We start from the raw sequence: 18,960 nt of genomic DNA on the forward strand, positions 1-18,960 counted from the left end.
GCCCTGAATGAGCCTGGTCACACCCTATCTGTCCTCCCCCGGCGCCATCACGTGATTCAAGTCCCCAACCACCATAGATAATCCATCCGGCAGTTCCCACAAAGTCGCAGGACCCTGTCGACAAATACCTGGCTCCAAGGAGGGGGGTGTAGACACTGCCCAAAGTCAGCAACTCCCCATGCAACATCCCTGTTGCCAGGGTATACCTCCTGTCCGAATCCGTCCACACTCTAGTAGGCCTATAGGGAAACCTGCGGTGAATAACAATCACTGTGCTTCGTCAGTGGAAAAACTGATCGAACTCAAACCGCCCAGGCACGGAACCCTTGTTTCCTTCATGCGAGTCTCTTGTAGCAGCAATAAGTCTGTCTCAAGCCTCTTGGCCTGCCTTAAAATTGCCCCATGTTTAACTCTGTCAAAGATTCCCCCCACATTCCATGTCATGATTTGGACCCCCCAGGACCGATCCTCAGATGTTTGTGCGGCCATCTATGGTCAAGGAGTAAACCATGTGGAGCCAGAGTGTCCGAGGGTCATAGTGTTTCTGTGTCCGTGCCAGGTTAAAAAATAACAACAACAAACCCCCAATAGGCAATGTAACCCCTCCCCACCCTCCACTTCAATACCTCAGCAAACAAGAAATATCTGTGGTGGCGGGTGTACCACCAGGACCCCAACAGGAGTCTAGGGGGACCACATGCCAATGGTTCCCCAAACTTACAACCCCTTAATCATGCGTCTCTGGAAGCTTCAGGAATGTACTTCCAGGGGGGCAGTCAGGCCTGGAAGTCCCATGAAAACAAACTAGTTCAGATTCATGGTCCTAACATGTAGGCCAGAGGCCAAAGCTGGAACCCAACCAGAGCCAGCACTGCAGCCAAAACTTGTGTCCATGTCATGGATCTTCACCCTGTGCCTGAGATCGCCAGTTAGAGCAGTAGCGATGCCGACATTTCAATGTGGACTTCTTTGAACGATTCCGTCTGTCACTTTGGGAGGATTCGTATTCCAGCGGAGGTGGTGTATATGGCCGGAGGCGCACTGTTTAATCTGCCCACGCAAATACCGATTCAGATGTATTGAAGAACAGGAACTGTGACTTATATATAACCCTCATACATGGATTGTATAACAGCATGTACTGAACGCCGTCTGCGCTTCGCCGCCATGTAGGATTAATGCTGTTGTTGAACTATTTTTTATTTATTTGAGGTTTTTTTATAGCGCTGGCTTGACCCGAGTGATACTCATGCCCCTTGTGGAGACAAGCCAGTTCTCAGGATTAGGGTTTTTAGGTGATCCGGAGACTCCCTGGTGGACAAGGAAGAAAGTCATCAGTTGGAGTGGATCGATACTGTCTCTCCTGTATCTACAGCACCGTGGGCGCCATGTTGGAGTCAGGTGCGGCCGGGGAACATTTAATCTCCCGCGATGGAGATAGCCCATTGCTAACAGGAGCAATCCCCGTCCACCTCCAGAGTTCGCTATGAGCAGTCCAGGTATCTATCCTAGTATAGTCCAGGAATATCATAATGGCATGTGAATCGTGTGTCAATTTACCCTGACCCCAGGCAAATTTGAGGATGGCATCTCTGTTCTAAATAAATCAATAACTTGGAAATTACTGATCGGGTCTGGCTTTTTCACGAGAGCCCTGTGTGCCTGCTCAACAACCACAAAGCAAGGAGACAGGGACTCTTCAGGCATGATGGATAGCAGCCAGAATGACACAAACGCTTCCATTGATGCACCCCTGAATCCGTCCGGGAACCCAATGAAGCGCAGGTTGTTGCGACGAGTCTCATGCAGGTAACTCCTGTGTAACCGCAGGTAGTTTATTAACTTTTTGTTGAAGCAATGCCATAGTATCCTCCACTGTTGACACCTTGGTCTCCGCTTCCGTTATGTGGTCCACCGCCTTCCGGAAATCCAGTCAAAGTAGTGACTTCTGATCCCACCGCCCGATCTTAGCATCTAGCATATCAAGTTATTGCGTGATGGCTGCCAGCAGTGCAGCATTGTAAGGGGGTGTGCCGACAACTTCAGATCCACCAGTGGCACCAATTCTTGCAGTTGTGTAATGGTCCATGGTGCTCAGCTTTGTTTGCGGGGCGCAGGCTTATCTTCCATCATGATGGCTCCAGATGGTCCCTCCTGTTCAATTAGATCTCAGGTGTCAGAACCCCGGTCTCCTCATGGCAAGCCAGGCAGTCACTCCAGCACAGCTTTGCCAGACCGCCCTCTCACCCGGCAACACCAAAACTGGGTCTGTGCGCCGCCAACCGGGCACATGGAATTGATTAGTCCATGGTATGCAAGCCACACAGGGGCTTAGCCCGGCCGCTTTTGCAGTCCAGGGACCAGCCACAATGCAGACCCCCAAATGGGATCTCACGCACCGGACTCCAGTCCACAGCACACCCACCAGGAGCCATATGGAGGGGACACCCTATCACTGCTCTTCTGGTAAAGTCTGGGCAGGCCAGTTTACAGGCCTCAGCTCTGTGCCAAGGGTCTGCAGATCCTAGGATGCACTGTCGACAGCCCACGCAATCTCAGTCCCTAGTGACTTTAGGCCCGCATGCAGGGCTGCATGCATGCCTACCGCCATCTGCCCCCTGCAGTAGTAGCTAATCGGATGCCCAGTTCCGTCAGAGCGGGCCTACCTCCTCAGGACTCAGGCTCTTCTGCTGCTGTCCGTGGTCTCCGCTTCTCCATGGGTGCAGCCAACTCAACAGCGCCTCTCGGGGCGTATAGGTGTTGTGCTCAGCTTTGCTGCAAGTTCCTCAGGGAACGGCTACCCGTGACCACAGACCCCGCTCAGGTCCTCTCTGTGGCTCTCTGTAACTGCTTGTCAGGCCCACGGTTAGGATTCACTATGAGGCACTCGCCTGTCCCTGTGAGAACTGCGGCCCCACCACCACACACTGATGAAGCTGCAGCCACTCTAGCTCACTTGAATCTGCTACTCGGCCTCCTCTGGACCTTGGAACTCTTCTGCCGCCACTCCACAGTCACCGCCTCTCCTGGGGCAACGGTCCGCACAGTAGTGGCAACCCTCACCCGGCCCCTTATGGCAGTGCATCAACAGTCATGCCAAAGGCCCCCGTGGCAGAAACCTCCTCACAGGGCGCTCGCTGGTGCCCACAGTGTCCGCAACACCGACACCCTACACAGATGGAGTTGTGCTAGTTCCAGGCTCCACTAGGTCTGCGCCCGAAGGTTAGGGAAGCTCATGGGCAGGATGATGGCAGATGATTAGGCCTGACTTCACGAAGCGCTCTCAGCATCTGCCATGGTGGCTCACCAGGCCACACCCCTCTCTACTGCCTTTCTTATCATCCTTCCCACCCCTTGTAATTTTTCCCTCCCTTTCATCAGCCTACCATCACTCTTTCTTTTGTGTCCTTGGACTCTTATTACTTTCCTGTTTTTTTTTCTGTTTTGCTCTACTTCCCTATCAATTACTGTGCCAGAAGTGGTCTCTCAGTGGCAGACATGGAAAATAGCTAGACAAGTAACACAACTGAATATGAATGCTTAGCTTAATGAGATTTGGTGAATAATGGATCACTATTATTTGAATTGTCATGTCAAGCAGCTATTTATGTGTCGCTTGCATTTCACTTTGCAAACCAGACTAGGCCATGAATTGCTCCAAGTTGCAGCTGGCTGCCCTTGTGGGTCATGTTGAAAGGTTGTTGGTTGCGGCTTGACCTACATGAAGTCTGGTGAAGTCTGAAGGACAGGTAGGATGCATAGGCGGAGATTGATGTGAACAAGTGTTGAGAATAGATGACGCAGCACAACATTTATTCATCATCTTTATGTGGATTGTGTTATGATTGGAGGTGATCACTGGAAACACTGGAATGGATAGAAGAAAAGATATTAGAGTGGATGAGCCCATTAGTGATGATAATCCACTGGTGGTCACCACTAATACTGAGTCACCCAGCTTTGCTGGGATTGATCAATGGGTGCATTGGAAAGCAGGGGCGTAACACAGGCCCCTGCAGCCCTGCGGTGCAGGGAGGCCCTCGCCCTCCAGGGGGCCCTGTTAGCACGGCAGTTCTGCTGGGGAGCTCTAGATTGAGTCCGGAGGGGGCCCCTTCACGTACCCTGCAGCGGCGCCCCCTCAAGGTTCGTTACGCCACTGTTGGAAAGCATTGCTCAGGCCCACTGTGGTAAAACGTCTAATAGTGTTGGAGCGCATTATTCTGAATTGAGGGCAGGAACCCCATCCGAGGTACATCTTCCTGTTTCCTGCTTCCTTGACTCGCCTGCTGTCTTTTGTGCCCTTCTGTACTCTTTGTCTTCGCATGTTGTGCTCAACCATATCCCATTCTTCACGTTCATCTTCTTGCCCCTTTTTACAGTCTTCTGTTGTATGTGTGCATGTATGTGGTATTTCTGCAAATCAAGTCAAAGACGAGCATACAATTAACCAGTGACAGGAGTGGTAGTAGAATTGTAGACGTTAATGCACTGTGATTTAATGTTCATTAAAGAGATGAGTCTTCACCTCTTTCCTAAATTAGAGCAGGGTTGGGGTGGTCTGGATGGATATGAGGATGTTGGCTACTTAGATGTAAAAGACTGCTGCCTTGTTTTTTTCTTTTTACATTTCTCTTTCTTTCTCTATCACCTTCTTTGCTATTGTCCCTTTTTTTTACGGGCTCGGCGACGTCACCACTTCGTCAGAAGTGGGGCGGAGCTGCGAGCCGTATTGTAAAGGGTATTCTGTTTTGTGCCGGATAAATTCCTCAGTGCGCGAGCTTTTTCAGTCATTTTGTTTGGCATCTGCATAGTGATTCGTCTTCGCTGTGCTGTCTTTTTAGTAGCCTTGACGCGATAGGCTACATGTTATTTCCGGTCGCCATTGTTGGCATATTCTGTGCGGTTATGCGCACGGCCGTCCATAAATATCCATTAGGAGCTGTCAGGGAGGTGCTGTAATGGAATCCAGAAGCTGTGGGCGCGTTCACCATTCTGCAGTGCGTTTGGTGGGCGCGCGCGCCATGCAAAGCACAACATTTGTCTGGTGTGCATCACAGCCTGGTGCAGACAAGAAGATTCTTAAGACGGGAACGTTTCTTGCTCCGTGCCTTGTGCCGAGTGCGAGTGGTTTTCACAGCTTCCCGTTTTGTGTCATTTTTTGGAGTCATTGCACAACCAGGTCATTTGTGAAGCAGGGAAGTGTAGGTGCGTGCGTAGTCTGTCTTAGTGTCAAAATCATTTTTTTCCGACTATTATTTGGTGTTTGCAGTTTTATGTAGCGTGAAGTCGATCTGAAGGTAGTAGATGATATTAAATTAAACCAAGCTACATTTATTAGGCACGGGGAGTTTAATTGATGCTTAGAAGCATATGCTGGTAAGATGCTACCGTAAATCGAGCATTTTTAATGGCGACAGTTCTGTTTGTTATGCTACATTTTTTAATTGCTTTGCTGTTGCTCTTTTCTATTGGGTGGCATCGTATGATTGGCTTAATTAAACTGATGGCATTTGGTAATGTGGGAGAGGGATAGGGTCCTAAAGCTCCAGCAGTTCCTAAGAACGTATTATTTTCAGTACCACCACCACCACCAGTACTACCAGTACTACAGACACCAGTACTACCACTACCACCACCACCAGTACTACCAGTACCACGACCACCAGTACTACCACTACCAGTACTACCACAACCAGTACCACTACCATCACCAGTACTACCACCACCAGTACCACCACCACCAGTACTACCACTACCAGTATTACGGCCAGCAGTACCACCACCACCAATGCTACTGCTACCAGTACCACCACCACCAGTACTCCCGCTACCAGTACCACCACCACCAGTACCACCACTACCAGTACTACCACCACCAGTACTACCACCAACAGTACTACCACTACCAGTACCACCACCTCACTACCAGTACCACCACCACCAGTACTACCAGTACCACCACCACCAGTACTACCACTACCAGTACCACCACCACCACCAGTACTACCAGTACTACCACCATCAGTACTACCAGTACTACCACCACCAGTACTACCACTACTACAGCCACCAGTACTACCACTACTACAGCCACCAGTACTACCACTACCACCACCAACAGTACTACCACCACCGTCAGTACTACCAGTACCACCGCCACCAGTACTACCACTACCACCACCACCATATTAACACACTCCATAACACTTAGCAAAAATACATTACCATTTACAATGCCATTAGCTCAAACTCAAATAAATCCGAGCCCGATTGCATTTCTAATGCTTGTTCTTTCTTTGTTGGCTCCTTGTTTCCTCTAACTTTTAATTTCCCTCTTCTTAAAAAGTCTCTTACTATTTCCTTTCCTATTATTTTCTCATATCCCACTCAATTTCCCATTCTCAGAGTTCTTTCGGTGTCCCACACTTTTGATTCCTCCCTGCACTTATCACTAACCGCACTTTTACTCTACATAAGTGCTTAGTTTCTGGGCAGGGGGTGTTTTGGTGTTACACCCCCCTCATAAATATATTTTCTGATAAACATTTGGGTACAAGTGGTTTCAGTCAGGTGTGGTGAGTTGTCTGTAGTGGTTAAAGTGCATTAAAAAGAAGTAAGTTAACTGTGATGCTGTACACAACAGGGCGGGCGAGTAAGTGTGGGGCGGGGTCGAAGATGTGACAAAAAAACAGAACCTCCTGTAACTTTTTTTGGTCTTTCACCTTCAGGTATGTGCATATAAAATAATACACAGCTTAAATGTAAAATAAAAGCAAGTTAATTTAATCAGTGGGAAATGTGCAATTGTACTTTATGAAATCTCTATTAATTAATGTACTGCAGAGGTACTTGTCTGAAACCAGAGGGCCACAGAATTGAATTTTGGTTGGAGCAGTGGGGAATAGTTAGGGGTTAACACAGGCCCCTTTAAAAACACACACTTCACTGATCAGCTGGTAAGTCCTTTCCAAGACCACTCAAAAAGAATACATTGTGTCATCAGGAAGCGTCAACGACCAGTCATGCACATTTACATTTCTTTTAGGCAGGCAACGTGGCAAAAACGCTTGTTTAGCTGGCTGCCCCTCCCTCAGTTTCACAACACAGGAGACTCCCTGCCTTACACTTCAGCTGAAGCATTTCAGCTGCCGGAATCAACCGTCCTGGGACGGTTCTCTTTTCACAAAAAGTAGGGGATCTATTTTCTTTAGTATGGGCACGTCGTGTACCTCCGATCCCATGCACTTCGACCACTGGGTCTCTGTTGGATTTTATCAAGAATGTTTACATATACACAAACAAAAACACACACAAACACTTCCCTCTCTCTTTTGAAAGACTTAAAAATGTTGGTTATTTTTACAAAATCTACTGTTTTCTCTAACTTCCTAACCACACCAATCTGCATTCCTCTCCCTTTACATTGCCCTTTAAGCCCTCCTCATGCGCCTTCCTTGTATAATGTATTTAACATTAAATGTCAGTGTTATTTTTTGAATATCTGAAGCTCACACCCCCAATCTCACTGACAAAGCTACACCCCTGACTCTACAGCTAAGGTTGATCCATTCCCTGCTTATATTTTCCCCACACATATCTTTACAAGAATCAGTTGTTCACAGATCTTCTCAGTGCATGCTTGTTACTTAACATACTCTTTTATTTTCTCTCATTATCAGACGGGTCACGTCGGCGGGTGAAAAAGCCACCCCGCATCCCAAGCAAACCTAAAACAGAGAAACCAAGAGTGGAAGAAAAGGACCCTGAGCGACCCAAGACATGTGAGTACTGGGTGAGCCCCCTCTCCAGGGTCAGCGGTGTGTAAAGGGGTAGTCAGAGCGAGGCCAGGTCAGTGTGACTAGCTATTCTAATGGCTGCACCACGGATGCACCGGTCTCCCTCCCCGCCTCTCAACCCGGCATGCACCCCTGCAGAGGCTGCAGCTCATACAGAAGTACATGGGTAAGACCCTTCACAAACAGTTGAGGCAACACAAAATGCTGGGACCAAGGCTGCAGAATGCGGTGAGGAAAACCTCAGTCTACCATATCTCTCAGATATTCATAGGCCTAGGCCTGGGCGAAGTTTGCGGAATTCCGCATGCAGCGAAGTGCTATGTTATAACTTTCACGCTACTTTTTAGTGCCTGGTGTTTCTCCCACACTGTAAAATCAGTGCAAATGGCACCACTCACATCTTAAGAGGTGACTGCTTCTGTCTGACGCTCAAGTAGATGTTCTACTCAAGCGGCAGCTTCCTCAACACGAACGGACAGTTTCTCAGCACAAGTGGTAGTGACCATCCACGACCCCCGCGTTGAGAAATCTCACCAGGAGGTGGTCTGGAGTAAGATGTTGCTCTCTCACACTTGGCAACTGAACATTGGTGAGTGCGAGCAAAGAGAAAACTCCGTGCCGCTGAGTATTTCGGAACTCTGCACTGTATGTGGCAGGCGGAGGGAGAAAAAGTCAGCGAGCGGAGCCTTAGGCTGAATTAGGACCCCCTCAAGTGTGTCCACGCTGTCAGATCTCTTTACCAAGGCAAGCTTTGGAGCTTAGGGGAACTCTAAGAAGGCATGTGACTAGAGGTGGGTGAGCCACTTGAAAGCCGAGCTGAGCCTGAAGCCTGGGTCCGGCTCAGCTTGAGGTCCTGTTGGAACCTCGAGCACATAACGAGCCGAGCCTGCAAGTGTCTTCTGCTTGCCACCCTACTTCTACCCAGAATGTGACATTATGCCAGAGCTACTGACTTTGGAACTGGGGAACCAGGTTTGAGTCTCAGCGTCGGCTCATTATACTATGATTCTGGGCAAATCACTTAATGTCCCAGTGCCTTTAAAAAATGAATGTGATCTGGTGTGATGTATAACTGGTGCTCAAGTAAAGGCTCAAATTCCTTTGGTTCTCATTCGAACTTTATAAAATCTGCACAAAAATGCACAAAGAAGTAAAAAAAAAAATCTACATAAAAAAGAAATACAAACAGAGGGCCGTTAAATGGCTGGTTTGTACAAAGTGAAACCAGAAAATCCCGGCGCACCCGTTTAAATTGCATGATTTTAGGGAAATATTTAATTTCAACAAAACTCCTTTTCATAATCGCTTAAAAGGGCACTTTCAAATATGTCAGTTCATAATACTAGTGATGCAAAGCATATTTCCTTTGATTTGATTGTGTTTGACTGTAATGTTGCTCTATAACAATCTGGGCCTTGTACAGGATTTACCTGACAACCGTCTTGCCTCTTAGTTCAGTAATGGTCCATACTTAAAAACTATAACTTTCAATAAGTATCAGTGCAGTGCTATAAGGTGACCTATGAATGGTCCATGTGTGGAAACAATTTTTTTAGTTTTGAAGAGGCGTGGTCATATTTTATCAATCTTTGTTAAATGATGTTTGTTATATGATTTACATAGTAAACATTTCCAGTGCTCGGCCGTGAATGGGTTTTAAAATCCAAGCCAGACCCTTGGTTCGGATCTCCCTGTTATTTTGTAACCTCACCCACCTCTACTGTGACGTCACTCAGAAACTCCAGTGGAATCTTGGACTGAGCATCCTCTCCTGCCACCAGAGAAGGGGAACATTTTTGATGAGGCTGTGTCTGCAATCTGAGAACATTCCATGCTCATGCCTGCAAACCACTGGCACATCTGCAGTCCAGCCAAGAATAATGCATCACATGTTAGATACCTAATAGTCTCCGCATCCTTGCAAGCATTGGAGATTATCACGCAAATACGTGGCACTCGGCAGGGCTTCGGGAGGCAACACCTACAAGAAAATAAATCTGATATGTGCATACAGGCCAACATTTTACAAGATGAATGTGGGAGACTTTAAAGAAATAATCAGGAGATTATATGTCCCCCATTGACTTCTATTGAAGCAGAGGCAATTTTAGACGGGAGGCAGCCGAAATAAAGCCATATTTTGGCTTCAAAAATTGGGGGTCGCCCGTTTGAATCGATCTATTGGCAAAGGCCCAGCTGCTCTTGCAGATCACTGAACATGCGAGGTCTTTTTAGTTGGAGCGCAATATAATGCAGACCAGCCTTACTCTGCCCATGTTCCATGGAGACTGAGCTAGCAGCCCTCTCCTTCCTTTGCAATGTAGTGATTCATTATTAGAGAGAGCCGAGCCAAGAGTCAGATGTTCTTGAAGTTAAGAGCCTGTGCACGACTTAAACCATGAAAATATTTGGCATGTAAAAACTGCAAGAAACTCCATTAATTAATAATTATTATAATTGATTTCCTTCCCACCCTAAACACCTACAAAAACCACAACCTGCACCAATAATATAAATAACAAAATGTATTTGCTACCATAATTTACATAACTAATTATCAAATAAATAATTGATAATAACTACAAATTAATTATTAATTAATTATAATTAAATTACTTTCCACTCTATAGCCCTACAAACCCACAACCCACACCTAAATCTTAACGTAGACAAATTAATTACAAAATGTACATACCTATCAATTAAACAATTAATATGACTTAAAAATGAATTCATAATTATTTATAATTAATTTACTTCCCACCTTGTATCTCTATAAACCCCACAATTGACACAAAACTATTAAATTACATTTAAAAACAACAACAAAATGCACAATCTTTAGTAAAAAAATAACAATAATTAAACAAACAATTTATAACATATACAATTAAAATATATACTAAAATAGATAGAAATAATTTAAAAACAATATTATTAACAACATTATATTTGCATATGATATTAACAACATAGATATTTTTAACATCAATATTAAAAAAGTAGATATTTTTGTAAACAATATCAACAACATAGATATTTTTTTCATCAATATTATTTACCTTAGAAAATTGATATTTTTGTCAACAATATTTTTGCACAAAATATTTGTGCATCACGATATTTACAACTCAATATTTCTGCATCTCGATATTTTTTTCTCAATATTATGCCCGTATTCTGTGTGACTGGTATGCCCAGAAGTGGTCCTGTGCACGCTGTGTAACTGGAACCAAGGTGTACCCGGCTGATGAGCCCATGACTTGGGCGAAACCGATCCTGAGTTGGTTGTGTTCTGGTTCAGGGAGGACGTGGCTTGGCAGTTCAGGCTGAACTATTCCGATCGGAGCAGGGTCAAGACTGATTTGCAAGTAGGTGGGTCCAAATTCAGGCGACATGTTGTGCAAAATACCAATGGATTGTTCGATGCGCCTCGAGTAATTACCAGTGGCTGAGATTAATTCAAGCATTCCATTCTTCACTTTTTTGTATACTTTATTGAAGGAAAACAGGTAGAATATATTCACTGCAGATGTACCTAAACACAGTGCCTACTTGTGCCTCTTGATAGAAGATGAAGGAAAATGTTTCCTATTTTATGGAATAGTACAGAATATATATGTCAACCTTCTTTGTTCTCTATTTAATACTTACATTGTGTCCTTGAGTGTTTATAGAGAGAGACCCCAATGCATGCAATGAAATGAAAGTACAATACCCAACCCCAACCAATTCTGAAGAGAAGAAAGTGAACAGGCAGCAAAGAGTGGGAAGAGAAGATGGAGAACAGGGAACATGGAGGCAGAAGAGAGGAGTGAAGCAAGAGGAAGCCATCATTTCAATTGAGAGTAGTCAGACTAGTGAGATACGTAGAACCTGTTCCAGTGCTCCAAAAGACCACATGGAAAACTGGATGAGCCACAGAACTTGCCAGAGGCTGTCCAGGGAGAGAAATAACCAAAGAGAAGGAGACACTTAAGAACTTGCATTGGGGTGAGACACCTATAATGTATAACCTAGTCACTGATAAAGAATCCGTCACACCCATAGAATAGTTTGTCTCTCTGAGCCTCTCAAAGTCCAAACAGAAGAAACTAGTAACGAGGAACCACAAGTAAGCTTGTATAGAGGTCGGACAACTGTAACTTGCTTGAGGTCTTCTAGAAGTGTAAGAAAACCAAAAAGTTCACCTCACCCTGCATAGAACATTGCAACACCAACAACCAGCCAAAGCCTGATCAGAACTTAATGCCAAAGCGAGTTTGTAGGAAGTTAGCGTGCCTATAACCTACTCCACATGTGGTCAACCCATGAAGAAAAGTTGTTGAACATTGAACCTGCCAAAGCCCAACCACAAAGTAGAACTAACAATAGGCAACAGGATCTGTTGAGGAATGTCAAAGAGTGGAATCTATAATGTTGTCACAATTTAGGCAGGTAAGCAGTAATATTAGAACCAACCCGTTCCTTCATAGAACATTGTGACACCTAGAATATATCTAAACACTTCTATGCAAAACTGCTAAAGTGAAGAATCTAGAATCCTAAAGGGACAAAAGCCAATGACAAGTGAATGATTCAGAAGAAGCTGCCATGCTACAGTCAATCATTTTAGATTTAAAAAATAATAATACACAGAATTGCTAATCACCTCTCTCTGCAGGTGAGTGAAAAGAGGGAGGGATGGCCTTGAGTATAGGAACCAACGGCCAGATTCATCCATGTCCCGTTTTGCGAGTCCTTAATAGCGATTATTAAGGAATCGCTATTAAAGACTCGCAAAACGGGATTAATGTAGAAATCGCAAATAAATTGCGATTCCTACAGCTTCCTTATTTGCGATTAGCAATTTGCTAATCGCAAATAAGGATGCGATTTCAAGGGTCCCAGGGGTGTCCAAAGGACACCCTGTAGCACCCCTGAAATGTAAATGTAGACTGATGTTGCGCACATGTGTGTGTGTAACATCCAACTTAGAAAAATGCACTAAAGTGCATTTTTCTTAGTTTTCGCTATTTACCACGAAGTTACACTTACGGTAAATAGCGGCCCAATATTGCGATTTCGCAATTTTTAAAAGGTTCATGAATAGCATTTAAGGAATCTCTAATTGAGATTCCTTAAATGCGATCGCAATTTGAGAAATCGCAATTAATTGCGATTTTTCAAATTGCGAGTTCATGAACCATTGATGAATCTCAAATGCCATTTTTGCAGGTGCGAACGGCTGGATTTTGCGATTCGCAGCGTTTGCGCTTGCAAAAATGCTTGATGAATCTACCTGCAAGTGCTCCAGGTCTTTCTTTAGGCATGGACATAAACAACAACACTTGTGTCTAGATTTGTCACCTTCTTCGGTGAGCAATTCCATGCAGAGTCCTATTAGACAGGTAATGAGGACACTGAAGCACATCAGAATTGAGATTAAGGGACAGACCTGTATAGGGAGGTGGCTCGGCATGGTGTTTTTGTGGGGTGCTTTGATATATTATGTTGAATAAAAACGCACAGCATAGAATTGGGGTCTTAAATAATTTTTGTTGGGAGGCTTTGGTGTATTATGTTGAATGAAAAAGTTCCACGTTATCAGTGAGCGGGTGCTTCCTTCAAAAGGAGGATTGTGAGCACAGAATGGAATTGGAGTCTTGAATAAAAAGTGAGGAATATGATGGGACTTCACTAATGGAGACCTTTCTGTTTTTCTACCTATAGCGAAGCCTGAAGAGCCGCCGACGCAGGACTACAATGAAGAGTTGGAGCATGAGGACTATGATGACTGTGAGTGTCTGATCCTGTGTGGTTTTGCCTCCTGAATGTGGTTATAGCTGTTTTTATATTACATGGGGTGTGACATCATTCATAGGGCTCAGCCTCCCTTTAGTTTGCCAGCGTCCCAGTATTTGTGCCCCAGTAATGCAGTTACTTTTGGAAGGAAAAGCTGATGAGTTTCGAATGCTGGGGGTCACAGATTGTGGGAAAGATGACCCCAGTTATTGATTGTATATGTGCATGTATGTGGTATTTCTGCTGATCAAGTCAAAAGGCTGCGAGCCCTGCACAACTTCAAATACGAGTATAGAATTAATGAGTGACAGGAGTGGCAGTGGAACTGCAGACGGTAATGCACTGTGAATTAGTGTTCATTAAAGAGGTGAGTCTTCAACTCTTTCCAAAATTAGAGCAGCGTTGGGGCAATTGGATGGATACGAGGATGTGAATATATGACGTTACAACGCAAACAATTACAACGCTTGCCTTTACAACGTGGTTTTTACATCGCAACTACCATTACAACAAATGATTTTGTAACGCATGCCATTAAAACGTATTTTTAGAAACTACCATTACAACACATACCATTACAACGCATACCACTACAACACATACCATTACAATGCTTAATACATTTGTAGTAACAGTGGGGTAAGTGTTGGATAGTGTAGGGCTAAAAAGGACTATTCTTACTCCAGTGAGTGCAACAGTAGGTTAAGTGTTGGATAGTGTAGGGCTAAAAATGACTATTCTCACTCCAGTGAGTGCAACAGTAGGTTAAGTGTTGGATAGTGTAGGGGTAAAAATTACTATATCCACTCCAGCGAGTGCAACAGTAGGGTAAGTGTTGGATAGTGTAGGGGTAAAAATTACTATATCCACTCCAGCGAGTGCAACAGTAGGGTAAGTGTTGGATAGTGTAGGGGTAAAAATACTATCCCCATGTACCCAAAAACCCATACCCACCCTAAAACTAAAAAATACCCATTACTTACCTTATAATGTGTGGTAATGGCAGGCGTTGTATTGGTATGCATTGTAATGGCATGCGTTGTGGTGACATGCATTGTAATGGCATGCATTGTAAAGGCATGCAATGTAAATGCGGTTGCGTTGTAATGACTGCGTTGTAGAGGTAGTGCTTTGTAATGACTGCGTTGTACTGGTCGTTTCCCGAGGATGTTAGCTGCTTAAATGTAAAAGCCCTGCTGCCTTGTTTATTTCTTTTTACACTTCTCTTTCTTTCTCTATTGCTCTCTTTACCAATGTCCCTTTTTCTCTTTCTCTGTTGGCTCTTTGTTTTTATCTCACTTTTAATTTCCCCCTCTGTCTTAAAGAGTCTCTTACTATTACTTTCCTATTATTTTCCCGCTCTCTTTCCCATCCTAAGCGTTCTCCCGGTCTCCCACAACCTTGATTGCTCTCTGCCTCTACCACTAACCGCACTTTTACTCTACACAGGGGTGTAGCTTCAAGGGCAGGGGGTATTTTAGAGTTACACCCTCCTAATAAATATATTTTCTGTTAAATAGTTGGGTACAAGTAGTTTCGGTCAGGTGTAGTGAGGTGTCTGCAGCGGTTGAACTGCATTAAAAAAAGTAAGGGAACTGTAATGCTATGCACAACAGGGCGGGTCGAGTAACCGTGGGGTTTGGCCAAAGGTGTGACAAAAAAACAAAATATCATGTAACATTTTTCAGTCTTTCACCTTCATGTATGTGCATATAAAAAACACAGACAGCTTAAATGTAAAATAAAAGCAAGTTAACTTAATCAGTGAGAAATGCCCTATCGTACTTGAAACCTCGATTAGTTACTGCACTACAAAGGTCCGTGTCTGTAACTAGAGGACCACAGAAATGAATCTTGTTTGGAGCAGTGGAGAATAGTTAGGGGTGAACACAGGCCTCTCCGGCGCAGAGACCCGTGTTATGCCCCTTTAAAAAGCATACACTTCACAGCTCAGCTGGTAACTCCTTTCCAAGACCACTCAAAAAGAATAAATCTGTGTCATCAGGAAGCGACAACTGATTCAATCAATTAAAGCCAATACCGGCATCTGAGCTCCCTTTTCATTTGCAGATTGGCCAGTTATGTGCATTTACACTTCTTTCAGACAGGCACCCTGGCAAGAAGGCTTGTTTAGCTGTTTGCCCCTCCCTCAGTTTCACAACACAGGAGACTTCCTGCCTTGCACTTCAGCTGAAGCATTTCAGCTGCCGGAATCAACCGTCCTGGGACGGTTCTCTTTTCACAGAAAGTAGGGGAACTGTTTTCTTTAAATTAAACAAGTATGGGCACGTCGTGTATCTCAACCACTGGGTGTCCGTTGGATTTCATCAGGAACTTTTACATATGCATAAACAAAAATGCACACACACTTCTCTCTCTGTTTTGAAAGTCTTAAAAATGTTGGCTACTTTTACAAAATCTACTTTTTTTCTAACTTACTAACCCTACAAATCTGCATTCCTCTCCCTTTCCATTGCCCTTTAAGCCCTCCTCATGCACCCTCCTCGTATAATGTATTTAACATTAAATGTCAGCTTGATTGTTGGAATATCTGAAGTTCACACCCCCAATCTCACTGACAAAGCTACACCCCTGACTCTACAGCTAAGGTTGATCCATTCCCTGCTCATATTTTCCCACACATATCTTTACAAGAATCAGTTGTTAACAGATCTCAGTGCAGGCTTGTTCCTAAACATGCTCTGTTACTTTTCTCTCATTTCAGACGGGTCTCGTCGCCGGGGGAAAAAGCCACCCCGCATCCCAAGCAAACCTGAACCTGAGAGACCTAAAGTGGAAGAAAAGGCACCTGAGCGACCTAAGCCATGTGAGTACTGGGTGAGCCCCCTCTCCAGGGTCAGAGGTGTGTAAAGGGGTAGTCATAACAATACCAGGTCAGTGTGACTAGCTATTCTAATGCCTGTGCCATGGACACACCTGTTTCCCTCCCCACCCACCATCTCGGCATGCACCCCTGCAGAGGCTGCAGCTCATACATGAGTACACAGTGAAATGTCTTCTCACACACTGTACTGAGGGAACACAAACTGCTGGGACCAAGGCTGCCGAATGCAGTGTGAAAACCCTCAGTCTCCACACTGGATCAACAGGGATCTAGAAAGACAAGTAGTCCTGATTCCAAAAGTAATTCTGAAAACCACACAAAGTACAACTGGCTAGTAGTGAAAAAGGTAGATGTAGCGTGATATCAGAGCAAAAGAAATAGAAAAGGGAGAAATCCTTTCAGGGCAAGAACCCTCACTCATCATGAGGTGACATACTTCATCATATGGGTTCCCTCCTCAACCGAAGTGTGGGCTACAACTCCCCTAGGGGAGGAGCTAAGGTGTTTTCTCAAGATGAGCGGTGAAAGAAGGTGAATGAGGAGCAGAGTGCAAAACGATGTGGCATTCATGGTGACTAAAGTTATCTCAAGGGGTCCACTAAATCTTTATTGGGTGGCCTCAGGGACAAGGTTAAAAAGATGACTGGGAATTAATTGAATATATCCCTCTTGAGGGTCAACATGTTTCTGCCAAAGATTGGTCCCTTACAGGGATCCAGCGGCATTCGTCAGGACCTTAGTGTTAAATAGTCACTCTGCAACAGTGCGTATACGTGATTGAAAATATGAAAATGTGTTTATACTGGCCACCACAGGATTAGGGTGGTCAGGCTGATGACGACCTGTGTAATTCTTAGGGGTTCGTCTTGCTGAAAATCAAAGTACAGTCATAGTTTCACGTTTATCAGGGATCAGTACTACTTGGCTTTTCTAGATCCCTGTTGATCCAGTGTGTGGAGACTATTATAGCACAGCCAGTAGGCTGAGGATCTTTTTTATGCAACTTGTGGTTCACCAACATACAAGTTTACTACCAAATGCTATTTAGACAAAATGACAGCAGATACTGCAGGCCTAACATTTGACGATACCATGATACAGTCCATACTTCAGACACCCAGTCTAATAGAGACCAATCCCTTACCTACCCCTAACCAATCAAACGAATGGGGTAAACTATCCAATCTGTAAGAGACAACACATACGTACGATGATACATGCTGCAATCCTCACTGAATATCTATGAGGAAACTTGACACCTCAAGGGCTCATAGTTACTAATGCCCCTAGGTTGTTTCTGGAGAACAAAGTGTTTAAGAAAAACTGGTCACTTGCCAAGACTCGCGTAGGCATCAGCCGCTAGATGAAATTGATAGCCCCCTCGAACAGCCTACTGTGAGTCAAATTCTACATGCCTTCACTTGATCTGCATCCACCACGTGGCTGGTCCGGCTGTCTATTACATATTAGGTGCTCCCACACCTGTTATGTTATGTTATTTGGAATTTACAGAGCACTCGGCTACTCCCAGGAGTGTCTCGGCGCTAAAGAGAAAAACCATGTAACAGCATCAGAGAAAACACCCCATGCAGAAAGCCGTCCGGAGCCTAAAGTTGGAAAAGCCAAGTCTTTAATTTCCTCCTGAAGGTGAGGAGGTCCTGTGCCTGTCTCAGAAAGAGAGATAGACTGTTCCACAAACGAGAGGCCACCACTTGAAAGGATCTTCCCCCTACCCGGGACAGCAAGACCTTAGGAGTAGAGGTCAGAAGCTGAGTAGATTACCTCAAGGTACGTTGAGGTATATAGTATTGAAATCTTTCCCTAAGGTAGAGGGCCCCTATTTTGTGAAAGGCTTTGAAAACCAAAACCAATGCCCTCAAATGGATTTGTTTCTGAACTGGAAGGCTGTGCAAGGAAGACAGAAGATGGGTCCTGTCTGTCCTAGGACCTGCCAAAAAGATAGCCCTGGCTGCCACATTCTGGACCATCTGCAGATGGCTAAGTAAGTAATCTGGGAGGCCAAGGTACAGGGAGTTTACGTAGTCTAGTCTCGAGACCACCAAGGCCTGGACTACCGTCTTTCTGTGAGGGACTGGGAGCAGGGGGAGAACATTTCTCAGCATTCTCAATACCCCAAAACAGGTCCCGGCCACCGATTGAATCTGAGCCTTCATCGAGAGGGCAGCATCCAATTTGACCCCGAGATTTTTCACAGTAGTAACTCTAGATGAGAGGGGAGACATGTCTTGCCACCAATTGTGCCATGCTTCACAAGGGCTTGAGCCAAAGAAGATAATCTCTGACTTTTCAGAGTTGCACTTCAGTTGGTTTTGTCTAAGCCAAGTGAATACCTCTGAGAGACAAGTGTTGATCGCATCGCGTTTGAACTCAGCACCCTTCTCATAAGTGAACAACAATTGAGTGTTGTCCGCATACGATACTATTTTGTCACCGTACTTCTCGGCAAGGAGTGCAAGAGATCCATATACAGGTTGAACAAAGTTAGGCTCAGAATTGAGCCCTGTGGAACTCCAA

The 18,960-nt window shown here is 44.8% G+C and overlaps 1 protein-coding gene across 2 annotated transcripts in view; it reads left to right on the forward strand.

Annotated features, from left to right (window-relative positions):
* The window catches only part of AEBP1 (AE binding protein 1), a 237,258-nt gene that overhangs the window by 109,978 nt on the left and 108,320 nt on the right, over nucleotides 1-18,960 (forward strand). For both annotated transcript variants that reach the window (XM_078666750.1, XM_078666749.1), the window contains exons 8-10: nucleotides 7,680-7,781; nucleotides 13,509-13,574; nucleotides 16,306-16,407. In XM_078666750.1, coding sequence (XP_078522876.1) covers nucleotides 7,680-7,781; nucleotides 13,509-13,574; nucleotides 16,306-16,407 — 270 coding nt within the window. The remainder of the gene's footprint in view (nucleotides 1-7,679; nucleotides 7,782-13,508; nucleotides 13,575-16,305; nucleotides 16,408-18,960) is intronic.

This window comes from Lissotriton helveticus, chromosome 11, assembly GCF_964261635.1.
Source record: "Lissotriton helveticus chromosome 11, aLisHel1.1, whole genome shotgun sequence".
Lineage (NCBI taxonomy): Eukaryota > Metazoa > Chordata > Amphibia > Caudata > Salamandridae > Lissotriton > Lissotriton helveticus.